Source organism: Cariama cristata, unplaced genomic scaffold (assembly GCF_000690535.1).
Source record: "Cariama cristata isolate BGI_N322 unplaced genomic scaffold, ASM69053v1 scaffold9598, whole genome shotgun sequence".
Lineage (NCBI taxonomy): Eukaryota > Metazoa > Chordata > Aves > Cariamiformes > Cariamidae > Cariama > Cariama cristata.
The window spans coordinates 36,062-51,921 of NW_009630656.1; the positions used below are offsets into that span (position 1 = coordinate 36,062).

Sequence of the window (15,860 nt, forward strand, 5' to 3'; positions counted from 1 at the left end):
TCCTCTTCTCCAGACCAAACCCCCCCAGCTCCCTCAGCCGCTCCCCACCAGACTTGTGCTCCAGACCCTTCCCCACCTTCGTTGCCCTTCCCTGGACTCGCTCCAGCCCCTCAAGGTCCTTCTTGTGGTGAGGCGTCCAGAACTGAACACAGCACTCGAGGTGTGGCCTCACCAGCGCCGAGTACCAAGGGATGATACTTCTTCCTGCACAGATCAGAAATGAAGCTTGCCGACCAGGCTGGCCTTGTGGCTAACGCAGCATGCCAAGACAAGGATTTAGGTCTCTGTTCTGACACGCACGCGGTGCAGAGGAAGGAAGAAATTTCCTCACGGATTAGATCTCTGCGTGTGAGCTGGGGACGAAGACGGTAGCGACGGGTTTGGATTTTGGGGCGGGAGCTGTTGCTTACTTTGTGCTTAGCCTTGCGAAACAACAAGTAAAGAACTGAAGTCTATACAAGCCTCACTGTGGCAGTGACAAGAAATTCAAGGAGTTTCTAATAAAGTGGGTTGTGTTGACAGGCATAGAGAAGTAAAAAGAGCTTAGAATTGTGTCATTTGAGGGATACTGAAATTCATCCTAAACTAGTGTTCTATTGCTATCTGCTGCATGACTAAGACAAAAGAAAAATAAATTAAAAATATAAGATGAAATAAGTATCATCATGTTTCCTCCTAATCTAGCCATTTTCATTTACAAAGTCAACACAGATGAATGAGCAATTTACCCAGATGAAATCACTGTACTTCTTAGTGCCCATTTGCAATAACTGTCCGTCCCTACTGATTCGCCTTCACTGTTAATTTCCAATTGAGTTGTTATGAATGCAGAGAGGGGACAATTTATTGAAAACGATAGTCGGATGTGACTGCCAACCCAATGCGCTCTGCGAATCTGCACTGGGGACGTAACACTCTTCGGTATTGCCTGGCCCTTTGAAAACTCATTCATATATGGATTCGAGATGTTACTCTGGGCTAGCGTGAACTACTTAGGATAAAACAGGGAGGAAGGAGCTTGAGATTTTTAAAAAGCCATAGATTTTGTAGCTGCCTTTCTGTCCGGGGAGTGCATCCAGCTCAAGGCGACTCATGGCAGGATCAGATTGGAGCCCTCTTTCAAAAATGTGGGCTTTTTCAAAGCCTGATCTCCTAATATAGGGCAGAGGAAAGATCCCTCTGGAAAGCTCTATGCCCTAGATATAACTTATTTGGGTCTCTTTGGTTTGTGAGACACATGAAGGGCTCCTGATTGATTGACAGGCCAAGACTATGAAGTCAGCCTAGGAGAGCCATAAATAGCATAATTCAGCTTGTCTGAGTCCCCAGCAGGTGTATTCATCGGGCACACAAGGCTCTCCAGGCATCAAAATTGACAGATTTCATTAACTTTCTTCAACCTGAGAATCCAGCTGTAATAGACAGTGTGGAGAAATCAGAGGAACTGCAGGTCCTCGGCAAGCCTGTGTTATCACAGTCCTGATTATGGAGAGCTGGTAGGCAAGGCATTGGCTTAACAGTCACCATTCTCCCTGGTACTGCTCTTAATGACTAATCCCCACAGCATCCTTTCTCACCTCTCTGAGCCTTGCAGTTTAACATCACAGCCAGTCTCTGGAAGGGAATTACGTGATGCAGCACGAACAGTCGTCCTTTGCAGCAGGAGCTTTGCATCCAGCTCTTGTGTTTTAGCACAGACCTGGCAAAATGTGGAGTTATTCCTTAAGCCCTAGCTCTCAGATGTCATTAAAAACAGGAAAGTCGCAGATTCCGAGTGTGAAAACCCTTAGCGGACTTTTTGGAAAGGAAAAAAGAAAGAGGACCTCCTCCGCTAAAGGATTAGTTTTAGTATCTCGTGTGCCTTAAGCTCCTCTCACAAGGCTTGCCTTGTGATTTCTGAGCAATGAGAGATTCTTCTCTTTGCTCTTCACCAGGCCAGCTTGGCTCTCACTGTTCTGTGTTTTGAAGACCTCCTTGGGGTTTCAGGCGAACAAGAACCTGTTGGTTTTAAAATACGGCTCTCCTTCCAGCTGCTCAGCACCGGCTGAGCTCAGCAGTACTGAGAGGCAACTGTGGGGAGGAGTGAGCTGGAGGTCGTTCTGAAAAGGGAAGGAGGGAGAATACGCACTGGCCTCCCGTGCAGCTGGAATAGAATTGTGTGATATGGTACTTCTGCTTATGTTCGTCCTCTGCGATGCTGTCTCCTTGCATGAGGCAGTAAAGACCTTACTGAAGGCACTTGGAAGTCAGTGGGAGTGTTTGATGTCCTGGCTGAAAAGACGTGTTGGAAGGGCCTGCACAGGAGCCTCTGATCTTGGCTTTGTGCAGGGTGGTGACATCTAAGGGGTTGCCTCTTCTCCTGTGGCTTCTGGGGAACACAGCGGATGAGAGCAGTAGGTACAACCTGGCAGATAAATGCATCCTAGACACTGCCCTACAGCCTGCAAGGAGCAAGCTAAAAGCAAGATCGGTCCCCTCCACGAAGAAGGTTTTACACTGGCTTTCTCCTTGTCCTCCCTCTGGAGGAAAGCAACAGAAAATATCTCAGTGGTTTTCCAGGGAACATAACTCTTAGGATCGCTGTAGAAATACCTGTAAGAAGCAGTTGTAAAATGGCATAGCAGACTTCTAAAGTTTCGTAGTGTCCCAACATGATGCTGTTTATTCTTGAGTGCCATCTACTGACAATTTCTTTCTTAATGATTTACTTTCATTGACGTTGCTTATTTTAAATGCCCTATGTAACATCTGTTAGCTTAGATGGAGGGACCTGCAATTTTGGAGCTGAAGGATTAGGAGTTAGTATTTTATTGGGACAGCTGGCAGCTTGTAATGTTCCTTATTCCTTGAGCACCTCATTTCCCTCTGCAGACCGGGATGCTCTGCACATGATGCTTTCAGTTCTCTCTTTAACGTCCTTTTTTCCTTCACCCGTCGCCAGGCTTCTGCCCATCTGCCCTTCCTTCCCTGCCTGCTCCTTCTGCCTAAAGGGCAACTTCTGGCCTCCCTACGCTCACTCTTCCGACTTCAAAGAGTAGCTTTAGTTGTGCTACTTCCTTGCGCAGGAGGTTGCATCCCTGAGTTTGTTACAGTCCTGCTGGGATCTTATTTCCCCCCTCTCCTTTCTGTTCTTCCTCTTCTTTCAAGAGCTTTTTCAGCAACTTTTGTGCAGTAACCTTGAAAATATTTAACGATCACTGACTTCACTATATTACCTGTTCTAGAGGTATTTTATTTTAGTTATGTGATACTTGAATTAGCATCGTTATTACAGTTTTTCATTTTCTGTCTGGAAGATTTCCTCCCCCAGCAGTCCGATACGTTTTGCAAAGATAAAAATAAATTAAAGGTGAAGAGTTATTGCCAAGGACAAGAGCTTGTGAAGTTTAGCCTACAAGGTATTTCTTTTTCCATTGAAAACATAATCTTTACCAATAAAGAAAATGCCAGGTACCTAACTCATTATAAGCAATTGAGAAAATGAGACAAGAGGCGTCCTTCTTATACACTTAGTTTTTGGCTTGGTTTTATCTCTGCTACGTAGCCAAAGGAATGAGGAAAATAGTAGTAAAGTCACCTAGTGCACAGCACCAATTTGATAGAGGCTTCTTTGACCATGCCTTCGATAATAGAGTGTGATGGCCAGGAACACCCAGGCCCTCGGCTGCCACTCAATTTCAGGCAGAAAATATCAAGCAGCAGAAGTGTAGACATTTGTCCGCAACATACTTCTATTGTGGAACTCCTTCCCAGCGGATTTTGCTGTGGTCAAAACTGTAAGTAGGTTTAAAAAGGCTTAGACAGATTCATGGTGGGCAGGTGTGATGTTTGCTATTAAGCATGACAGCCTGGATCTAGCATTTGTTACAGAAAGCCCCTGTAGAGCTGATGGCTGGAAGGCTGCAAGGGGGAAAATGCTGATCGGTGCTGACCCTGGGTGGTGCTGCCCATCCCTGCCAGGGGCAGGGGCTACAGCGGCCAGGGGCCGATTCAAAACAGCCACCTTCAGTCTGGAGAAAAACTTTGAATTCCCCCAGAAATGGCAGTCTGTCTTAAGTGGTTGTTCTCCACTAAAGAGCTCGTGGATCCCCAAATCTCCAGTGATAAAACCGGCATTGCCCCCACCGCCCGGACTCAATCCCTCCGAAAGCACAGGGTTAGGTTTTGCTGGGGTTGTTTCGGTAGAGATAATTTTGCTGAAGTGAGGGCTGAGGAGTATTTCAGTATTTGTTCCTGGACTTCTAAGTCCATATTCTGCCTTTCATATAAACACAGCTCCAAACTAATATTTGTCTGACTTAGAAACTACTTAGCAATAACATGTAACGTGTTGCTTGAATCTCATTTCTTGTATTTTAATGATTAACAGCTTCCTGTGCTACAATTCGTAATTCAGGCTTTTTCCTCCTTTCTTGAATCGGGCAGCGAAAACTGCTCAGTGACAGAGACGATGCTTGTGAAATTGCCACACAGGGGTTCCTCTCACCGAAGGGCTGACAAGATACCAGCTGAGCAGAAAGCTTAATTGCATGGCTGATCAAAGGGGAATGCATGAAGACAGGGAGACTGTAAGGGGGTGTGCGTAGGAGGGTGTTTTAGCAAGAGATTATAGGGGAACGTGCGAGTCTGGCACACCCGAAATGACAGAAATGAGTGCATGAGCTAGTACAAAATAGCGTGCTAACCAAAGGCATCCACCGATCGGCTTCAGCCCCTTCTCAGCTCTTGCCTAAAAGAACTGTATTCTATTAGCTGAACCTCATGAGACAACAACATCCAGGCTGAACTGGAAAAGAGAGATCAAAGCAATGAGCTGGAATGGGAAGAAAGGACGCGGGGCACTGATACGGTGTACTCTCGGGAACAGGAGGAACTGACGTAAAAAATTGAGAACGGAAAAAAAAGCATTGAAGGCACATGCCAGCCCTTCCATGTGCTGTAAAATGCTGTACTGTCAGAGTTTCAGTTCACGATTTGCACCGTGCTTTGTTGTATTGCTTACTGTCTTCCTTTATACTCAGCTCCACTTACATCACTGGGAGCATTTGAGGAGTAAGATACCTCTAAATATGAAATCAGGTGCCATTAAAACGGCTTATACACAGACTTGCACCATTTTATCCCAAATCCATTAAAAACCTCATTACGATTAAATTGGCATAAACCTCTGTGCCAGTGATATTCAACTGATTTAAGCTGCATCAATATAAATCCAGTTTCAATTGATTTAAGAGAGTCTAGGCAGAAATGCACTGCATTTCACAAACTGATGGGAGGAGATACTCTTATTGAAATATTAAAACTTATGCACTCAGTCTTTTCATATTCAGCTGTGGGGTTTTTGAACTTTTACCATTTTGCATTTTACAAGCCCTTACAGGAGTGGAAACAAGTAGTTTTAGAGCAGTCACATCAATGGCTTTTTACTTCATCAACCGAACCTTTGCACAACCGCAGAAGCCTTCAGCTTCACTGTTTTATAAAATTCTAAGGACAGAGGAGAAGCATAATATTTCTTCTACTTACCCTACCCTGAACTCAGAGTATTAGTATCTGACTAACCCCCTTTTTTTTTCCTGCAAAAGACATCTAGCCTTTAGTTTAATACACTCCTTTTTTTTTGTAAAAATAATGAAAGCCCATCATCTAAGATGCTTACTCCAACAGTAAACCGTCCTGCCTCTTGGAACCAAATACCTCATTCCTAATTTGAGTTTCTCTGACCTGCACTTCCAACCCTCAATTCTTGTTGCACTTTTTTCTGCTCAGCTAAATACCTCGGCAGGTACAAGAAGTCCAGTTCAAGTTAATAGGCCTTGCGTAGACCTGCATATCTCAAATGGGACTGACACTCAAGGTTACCAGTCCTCATCACAAGTAGCACCTTATGTCCCACAGGCCCACAGGTAGGAGTGGGAGAAGCGTTTCTCAGTCTAGGAGCAAGACTGGCACAGTTGGGATCTCTACAAACACGGATACAGCCGTATTTTAGCATTTCAGAACTCAAGGCACACCGTACACACATACACGTCCTGTAGGTGTCAGGTATGTTTGACCTCAGTCCCCAAAATCTTGACCAGCAATTCAGTGGATAAAGGTAAATGCCATCAAACTTCGGCACTTGGCTGCTTTCATGGCTCTTTCTCCCACCTTTCCAACCACCGCCCTCCGGCGACGGCTGGAGACTTGTGGCGAGGAGGAGACCGAAAGGAAGCACCCAGCAAAACTGCTCTGTTCTCTGGCAGGAAGAAAAGAGGGATTTTCAAGATGATTGCTCTCATCTCTTCTCATGTACAAGGTCCATATCTGCAATCTGTACATGCAAAAATTACCCTCTCCCCCACTACTTTTTCCCTTCCTCATGGGTATGAAAAACAAAAAAGTGGTACTTTTGAAAGAGAGGTTGCCCTGAAAGGGAGGTTGCGCTGACCATTAAGGGACTGGACATGACTGAGTCAATTGGGAAGTCGGTCAGATTGCCTGCACGATCCCAGAGAAGTCATTTAATCACTCTGCGCTCGAGTTCCCTGCTACAGTAGTTGTTTGGTCTACATGGTCTGCTCATGGCCAGCTTGAAGCAGTCTAATGTTATCGAAGCTTATCTAATATAACACTGGGAGTGCAAATGCAGTTGTGGTCTTGAATTGACACTGTGTAATGTTAGAAAGAAGATAGAAAAGCATTGGCTCTCATAACCTGGCAGTGATAAATTATGCAGTCCTCTCCTTCCAGCCTCTCACATCTGCAATAGCTACAGTAGAACCTGAGTCCAAACACTGCTCTTATTTAGCACTGGAACTGTCAAGCCAGTCTCAGCTTTCACGTGAGATTTCATGAAAAATAAATTTGACAGTTTCTCCAAGCTGAAAGGCCTCTAACCATGCCTCCAGCCTGCTAGCCATAGTACTTACATGCTTTGTGAAATTTGTGTTTCACATCAAGAAGGGTAGATGATGGAGGTACCTGGAAAAGAAAACAGAATGCAAGCAGATTAATTTTTCTGTCTTCTTCACCCTGGGATCCATTCTCTCCTCCTCTAATGAAGAGATGATTCAATTTGTCTGTAAGTTCCTTAGGCAGTAATGAAGCAAATCAGCAAATTTGTTCTCACGTGTTGATATGTTATGAAGGATTGTCCACATTTGATTTACACATTACCAGGACCACCTCTGCTTGGATAATGGAAGGGTAAAATCCCAAGGGTCAAGAGGGAAAGCTGCTGGCCCTGCTTGAGGCAATAACTGCCCCCAAGATCAAACCAGTGGGACAACTTGAAGGGTCAGCTTTAAAGTTATGTTCGAGCATGCTGGGGCACGTCTCTTAGAGACATGGAAGGGTTTTCCTGAGGGGCTAGTAGCAAAGGTGGCAGGTTCTGTCCTTTCTGCCTGAAACGAGTTTGCTTCTGCGTGCTGTTGTTCTTGTGCACTGAAGCAATTCAGGTGTCACAGTGTTAACTGGCAATTTGGAGGCCTTTTAGGCTCTATTTTATTACGTATATTGATTTTTTAATACGCTTTGTGCAAAGTATCTGAGACACATAGAATTCACTAGAGCGAAAGACTCCAAAGTACCTTGCATTTACAAGGAAAGGCAATGGAACACTTCAGGAAGCAGTATGTTGAGCTTGAGATCGAGGCAGCAAGAGCTGTAAGGGTCTGGTCTTAACAAGACCATCCCTTTGTAGTTAATGCTGATTTAATATTCTGTATTGTTCATTTACGCACAGAGACTGAGGAGTGAATTGAACTGTGTCTTAACTATGGGGATCTGGTTTGGCTCTAGCGAAAGACCTCATTGCTGCAGCCGGACAGCAGAACGCAGAAAAAACCACTTTCCCTGGAGACTTTAGGCACCCGTGTAGCACAGGCTAACACTAGCATCAAGTGATGGTGACGTATAGCGAAATCTTGAGGAGCAGCAGAATTTCTTTGGGTTGAGGTAGAGAAACAGCCATGGCATCATTTTCCATGGCTGGACACTCATCACCTGGTTCACCCCATCTCCAGCTTCCCTCGGTCTAAGCAGAATGTGGCTGTGTCCGGACATAGCCTCCTTGGGAGTTACATAGCAACCCAACAGTTCTGCTCTGCAGAAGCTTGTCTGTCTCTTCCCATCTCAAGATTTCTATGGGGTTTGCCGGGCAATCCAATTCCTGTTTCATTGCATTAGTTAGCACTTGTATACTTAAGCATTAATCAACTTACTGAGCCTTGCTTGGATCTTGGCATCATCTTTAGCCTGTAGCCCCACTTCTTCCAAATGTAATTAGTGATATTTATCTATTTTACTTATGGGTGATACTAGTGAATTGTGACAATAACCATGCAAAAAAATAGGGAAGAACATAAGAAATTCTGCTAGTAGAGATCAGTCAGCACCTTAACATAGGTTGTTTTGCCAAAAAGACTGTTTGCAGAAATACTGATGTGAGAAAATAAAATTGCTGACTCTAAACCAATAAATCAGTAGAGAGAGAAAAGTTTTCCTTTTACATAATTTGACACCCCCCCAAATACACAGTATACGTGCCATTAGTGCTTAGGAGTAAGCCAACCCATTTCCAGTAATAATATGAACAGGCAGAGAGCTCAATTCAGACTTCAATGATCTAAAGCTGTAAAATGATACCTGTGCTAAATGGTATGTAAAGTTCAGATTTTTCCTAGCTTTTTCTTTGCGTTTAGATGAGAACACTTTCTTTTCCTCAATTACAGAGGGTTTTATTAGGCATTGGAAAAACCCTTATTTGCAGAAACTGCCGTAAGTGAACCTCTACTTAAACCCTGACTTGTCTCTCTCATGCGCCTGCTAAGGGATGCCAATTCCACCCAAATCAAGGGCTGGGTTCCTTGAACCAGGGATGTACCCCTTCCCTGAGATGACCAAGGTCTGTATTGCACCCAAACCATGTTGAACAGGGACATTGCCCTTGGAGTTCCTGATGCCAGCTGAGTCCCTTTTCTTCCCAGCTACAAGGAACAATAGCAGAAGCCATCTTATCTTTCTTGGTTCAGAAAGGAAAGAAAACATTTTATCGGTGTTCATTGCACTTAAGCCATTCCACACAACATCCAGTAAAAGAGCACATCTCCCATAGTCTACATCTGCCTTTTCTTGTAATGTGTACAACCGCTGTGGACTTGAACATGGGAGATAGGTTTTATGTTTTCAAAACCTCTAAAAATATCTGAAATTGCTTTCTCACACCTTGTAAGCTCACACCTGTGAGGTCTGGAGCCCAGACTCCCTCAGATAGGGATGCAAGTGCTGTTAGCTGGCAATGACTACACGGCACGCAAGACTGCAGACCAAAATCTGTCGTGTGTCCTAGCGCAGGGCAGGTGTGCAGGTTTTCAGAGCTGGCATTGCCAGCTCAAGGACAGGGATGGTCTTTTCCGATGTGATGGAGGATGATTTGGCTTTCTAAATACAGTATAAGCCGTGTTACTGCAGGGCCTGCATCCCTACAGGAGATCAGCGTCTTCTGGTAAGGAACATGGGTCGCCCGGTCCTGGGTAGCCAAAGCCAGCCTGTGCTCTGGAGAGCTGATCATCTGATTAAGGGAAGCTGAAAGACTGTTAAGCTTAGCACACTCAGAGAGCAGTGCCAGCTCAAAACAGAGCCCATGGTCTCCACCTCCTGCACTCCTGAGTCTGGGTCGACTTCAGGGCAGCGCTGCTTTCAACCAGTGCAAAATTTCCAGTCCAGCCCTTCTTAGCAGCTCTGCCTTTACATCCCTCTCCCATTTTTCAGCCTGAGGCTTCCAGTGCTTTCTCCCCTCTAAATCTTGCTGTGCCAGCCATGGGGATTCATGTCACCTAACTTTAGCTATCAAAAAATTTAGCCTAAGCTTGTGTTTTAGATCTACCTATAGAACCATTCACGTGCCTTAGGTATTTAAAAGTTACCGAGTGCCTGCCAGGATCCGTGCTTACAATGGCCTGCTGCAGCAGAGGAACCGGTATGCAGGTGGGGTGATGTGAACCATCAGCCACCACCTCCCCTACCTCCAAAGCTGGTCCTTGAGCCCCGTAGCCGCAGCTGGGGTGGGGGACCGTGGTCTGTACCCCACCGACGAGAGAGGCAGAGCTCATTAGCAAGAGCACTGCTGTGCCTGAGTGCATCCAAGCTGCTTTAGGCTAGAGCTGGTTTAAATCCCGCCAGCTCAGGCCCAGGCAGAGCACGTACTTGGCTGGTTAGTCGCGGTCTGGCAGCGCCGCGTGGCACCACACCGTACGGGCTGCCGGTGCCCGGGGATGGACTGGAGCACACATCCAGGTGGGAGGGCAGGAAAACGTTTGGTTTATGGGCCAGTTGGCTCAGAGAAGGACCTTCCCGCTTGAGACGAACTACAGGGATCGCAAGTCGAAAAATAACACAAATGGCTTCCCTCTTCCGCGTGGGCTATGACAGAGAGGAATCGCAGTGTCCTTTCCCAGGCAGAGTAATGAGGCTATAGCCACAAAAGAATGAAATACATTTTTTTATGATCTTGATAATTCTGTGTCCTTTTTTTTTTTTTGAAGACCTCATGAAACAACCGGTGAAGTTATAGTTTCTATTATTGATCAATGTGAAGATGGATGCTGAGACATCAGCTTGCTACTAAGAGTGTCCTCTTCGTAGACCATTAATTATCTTTTGTTCTTTTCATTGTACATCAATACGAGCTAAAGAATTGTAAGGACTGGAACAGCATCTGCTCTTATTACCCTTTGTGCTAACTGAATAAAACCCCCTGGAACATTTCACTGTAATTATTAGTCTTACTCTCCTTTTATTCTTTTAAATTATTCCTGAAAGTGTTACATTCTTCTTTTTTTCCTCTATTTCAGCACTTTTCAAATATGCAAAGGGAAAATGCAGTGAAAGACCACCCTTAGTTTATTTAAAATGAGACAAATTTCACTGTAAAAACATCTTTTACTTGGCACATACCTTCTGATATGGTGGTCAAGCCAGCTTTCCCTCCAACTTCTTAACTCGTAGTCTAACACCAGATTTTAAATATAGTTAACTTACTAGTAACTTGCTATCATGTGTAAGGTTCAAGACTACTTTTTCTGCACAAAAAAGTATTATGAAGAAATGCAGGTTTTACAGGTGTGGGTTGCATTCATTACACTTTTCATTCAGAAAAGGATGATTTAAAAACCTCAAATCCTGTTTTACCTGTACCTTCATAGCAAAGATACTTTCAATTTTCCATTCGAGGCAACTTTTCAGTTTTTTAGGAATTCAAGAATAAAAGGACCTTCTGGGTCATCCATTCCACTTCTATCCTTCCTTTGTGCAGCAATGCACAAAGCATCACATTTCTTTTTAAGATTTAATATACCGTATTAGTAAGTTAGGCTATGACTCAAGGAAGAGCACTAAGTGGAAGATATTATGGGAACTTAATACTGCCTTTTGTGAGTGCAAGCTAATCGGATAGTTATCCACTTTCATACCTCTTTCACGTTTATAAGTCAAGGAATTGTAACAAGTCTGGTGATCTGTACGTATTTGCATCACACAGTTCTTGCACTAAAGAATTATTTTAGGGGTTGGAGGTTAGCAGAATATCAATAAGGATTTGAATAATAGAATTTTAGCAAATAAGTGATCTTTCATTCAACACGTCCCTTTGGATATTTTTTTCTCTTTGTGCCATGTCAGTACCCCTGCACTGCGGAGTCACCTACTTTCCAACAGGCACTCATCTTCCATAACTGCAGAAATTCAGAAATTTTGCCGCTCCAGCTGGCCGTAAACCACAGACGGCCCCATCTTCAGCCAGGGTAAATTTGTTCAAAAGGGTGGCATCAGCTTATTGCGGCTAAGGATCTGACCCCAAAACAGATAACGGGAAAGCCAGGTAATTTCTAAATTCAGCAGTCAACAAATATTTCGTCATTACTGCTTTTGCACCCTGCCCTTGCTTTGGGACCATACCGTGATGTTAGGAACCAGCAGCGTTTCACAGAAAGTTCATCAGGAAAGCACCTGTTCTAATTGATCTCCGTGTTTTGTGAATTTAGCTTCTAGATCAGATTACTTTTTCTCATTGTGACTTTTCAAAGACAGTATTAAAAATTGGGTATTGTTTTACGGTAACCTCCCTCAGTGTGTCCCACACTGCTCTCTTAGTTTGGTGAACCAGTGTGTTGGTGGTGTCCAAAGAGATATAAATAGATGAGCTCACCGTGGAAATGAGACAGAAGTAACTACATATAGACAAGTGTTGTCAGCAACTATACGAAGGCTTTATATAGAATTTAATATTTTACTCGGTAGAACTGCCTACCAAACAGCTAGCTCTGATCTCAAACCAGCTTTTCCAGAAACTGGAGATATTCAGAACTATGGTTTTAGCTCAAGTCGGTTCCAGTGTACGTGAGTAGATAATAATCTCCTAGATTATTATGTGGTCACATGAATATTGGCGTATGAGATAATCCAGCTGACTCTGGGTCAAATTATCTAAGAATACACATAACCACATGCTTGGTGGCTGCGGTCATGGCCATTTACGCTAGCCAAGTTTGTCTCTAAAGATGTTATATTGGTTTTGTACTGCTAGCTGGGCACTTAGATTTAAAAAAAATAATCCTCTCCTGTGCAAGAAATTTTCTGAAAAAGTGTCAGACACCACAAAGAGCTTTTTCTCCCTCTGCTAAAGATGAGAGTGGAAATAAAGAGAATGCAATCCATTAGCAGAGAGAAGGCACGCAGGCCATCCCTCAATTTACAGAAGTCGCCACATTCTCCTATTTGTGAGCAAATCTGGCTAGAACTGGCACGCCTCCGCGCCTTCCGACCTTCTGTTGAAGGGAACTGCGTGAGGTTGCTCTGTTCACCTGGAGAGCTGGACAGCAGAACTGGTCAGGGAGCCTCTGTCAACACTTTTCCACCAGGGAAACGGAATTGCTCTGGCAAAACTCTGGATGTGTAAATTTATATGGACTTCAAATTTTAAAAACTAAATAAAAAATAGTTTGGGTTTTTGTTTGTTTTTTGGTTTTTTGTTTTTTAAATCCTGCTTCAGGAACGTGCTGAAAATTCATCTTGTGTTATTTTCATTTCTTTTTCTTTCTTATCAGTATGGACCTTGTATTACTTTTGCATTATTTTATGACACATCACTCATGATAGTGTCAAATAATGTAACACATGGCTGTCGTGCCATGGAAAATAACCCAATAGGAAATAATATTCAAATAAATGCACTCTTAAATAGTAAAAGAAATTGCACTCCAAATGAAATATTAATTGTGTCATAACAGATTTAAATATTCCAAAATTAATTTGTAATACAATCTTTCCCAAATTCCACCTCATTAAAAATTGAAGACTATTTTTTTTTCACTGTAATTTGCAAAGAAAACAACATTTGGGGTATTCGCTAAAGAAAACACACACACACAAAAAAAAACCCCACAAACTAGTTTTGACCAATTCTTCTCAGGAAAAAAGTGAAGTTCGGGGGGTTTTTTTGGATTTTGATTGCCAGTCCTAGCACAGATTAAATTTAGACGTGGCGCTTCGAGACATGGTTTAGTGGGCATGGTGGCATTGAGTGGACAATTGGACTTGATCATCTTTGAGGTCTCTTCCAACCACAACGATTCTATGAGTCTATATAGCTTAGCTGTGAAATCTCTCTGAATTTGCCTTCCCTTTTTATCAAATGGCTGTAGAGGTTTATGTTTGGTTTTTTATACCTATGTAGACTGCTAACGTTTAAAATCAAGCAGTGCACCCAAGAAACTCAACCAATACCTAGCACAGGATGGTCGTCACAAACTCTTTGGGGGACTGTATGAAAACCAAAAGCAAGAGTGAGATCAACCAACTCAAAAGCAAATTCACCGAAGAACATCTACGGGCAAAACAAGTGGTTCTATGAGTAGCAGGGCTAATCAAGCCTTAGTTTCTACTAATAAAGGACCTCAAAGCCTTTCCAGCTGTCCCATATCCCTTCCCTGTCTCCTATGACATTTCCACGGGGGAAGACACTGGGGAAGCAGGAAGCTGAGAAGCAGAAGGGAATGGCAAATGAGGGCGATATATGAGAACAGTCAGACATCATCAGGTCAGTTAGACATCGACGTACTTTTCACAATACCAAGTGCGTGAAGAGATGCTCGCTGTACTCCTGGTACAGATTCTCTGACTGCCACAATTTGTTCTTTTGTAGCACAAGAGCTGTATGTAGTAAAAAAGGAAAGCTTGCATTTTAAGGAGTTTTTTTAATCCAAAATTGTTTAAATGTATGCAGGTATGTTATCGTGATAGCATTAATATATACTGCTAGATATTTGGGCTCAGGTATTATGTGAAGAATCACGGGTCTGATTACAGAACGAACCTGAAGCGTGTTCTGATGGACCAATAGATCACGAGCAGGAGTATTTTAATGCTACGATAATGCCTATATTGAGATGCCATTATACACCTAAATTTCCATCCTGGGTTGTGCTGATTAACTATTAGACTAATAAAACACCTACAGCTCCCTATGGTCTTACATTGCTCCAGTACATTCATAATTTGCAATAATCTGTGAATTATCTTTGATGCAATAAGGCAAATGTGCAGCTGGGGTAAAATGTCATAACTTTGTTGGGAAAGAGGACGTTTTCACCCTGGCTGGGAATCTGTCTCGCCAGATAACGTTTTTGGCAATGTTCGCTGCTCGGGTAGCATCGCTGGCTTTTGCTGTTGGCCAGGACAGTTGATGTTCACAAAAAGCTGGAGCACCGGCGGTGTGTCAAGAATTGATTCTCTTGTTTTCACTGAACTTTGAATCAAGCTTTAACTTTTGGGATCATTTATTATATTTCACTCTTTCTTTCTTTCTTCCCTCCAGGCTTCGACTTTTCTATCTAAAATAAGAGATGTATAAAACCTGTCGTTTAAAGGCACTTCTAAGCTTTGAAAATTAGTATCAGCTGAAGCATTAGTCTTCTGTAGGAGCTTCCATAATTCTTTAAATTATCCCTTTACAAATGTTAAATGCCCAAAAGTTACCAGCTTCTCCCCTCCCCGGTCTCTCTCTGCGAGATAAATCAAAGGCCATTTCTCCAGCTATTCCATTTAAAAAGCCATATTGAAATAAGAGTGATGACGGCAAAGAGCAAGCAGAAATTAATATGTCTACTTGCCTCTTTTCATCTGAAACTATCTGTAGCTATGTTGACATTAAAATGATGTGAATTTCTAGTAGAGCAGGAAGAAATGAGTGTAATGCATTGCTTCAACAGAATTTGAATATGTTTACCTACTTTACCAAGTGTAACTAATAACTGAGGAAGAAAATACTACTGTCATCACCTCCAGCACTGGGAGATAGGCAAAAGATTCAATTCTTACAGGCAAGAAAGCGCATAGACTTTATAATATGTTTGTAAATGTAAAGTATTTTCTTGCAGTTCCTCTCGGCAGGGACCAGGTCCCCATTGTGCTGGATGCTGCGAAAGCATGCAGTAAAAGACACAAGGCACCATGAAATCCTCCTTCCGAAAGGAAGTAAAAAAGAGGATTTCCATAGCAATGAGCCTACAGCGAGCTGGTTTTGTGTCTGTGTTCCTTCACCAGTATTGCTGGGGTGTACTGGTTTTGGCTGGGGTAGGGTTTACTGTCTTCACAGTAGCTGGTATGGGGCTGTGTTTTGAATTTATGCTGGAAACAGAGGGATGTTTTCGTTATTGCTGAGTCAAGACCTTTTCTGCCTCTCACCCCACCCCACCAGCAAGGAGGCTGGGGGGGCACAAGGGGCTGGGAGGGGACACGGCCAGGACAGCTGACCCCGATGACCCAAGGGATGTCCCATACCGTATGGCGTCATGCTCAGTGTGTAAAGCTGGGGGAAGAAG

At 43.4% G+C, this 15,860-nt stretch overlaps 1 protein-coding gene across 1 annotated transcript in view; it reads right to left on the minus strand.

The window, feature by feature from the left end:
- Window positions 1-15,860, minus strand: part of TECRL (trans-2,3-enoyl-CoA reductase-like) — a 57,794-nt gene that overhangs the window by 35,800 nt on the left and 6,134 nt on the right. Inside the window, exon 2 of the mRNA XM_009705634.1 lies at window positions 6,912-6,963. Coding sequence (XP_009703936.1) covers window positions 6,912-6,963 — 52 coding nt within the window. The remainder of the gene's footprint in view (window positions 1-6,911; window positions 6,964-15,860) is intronic.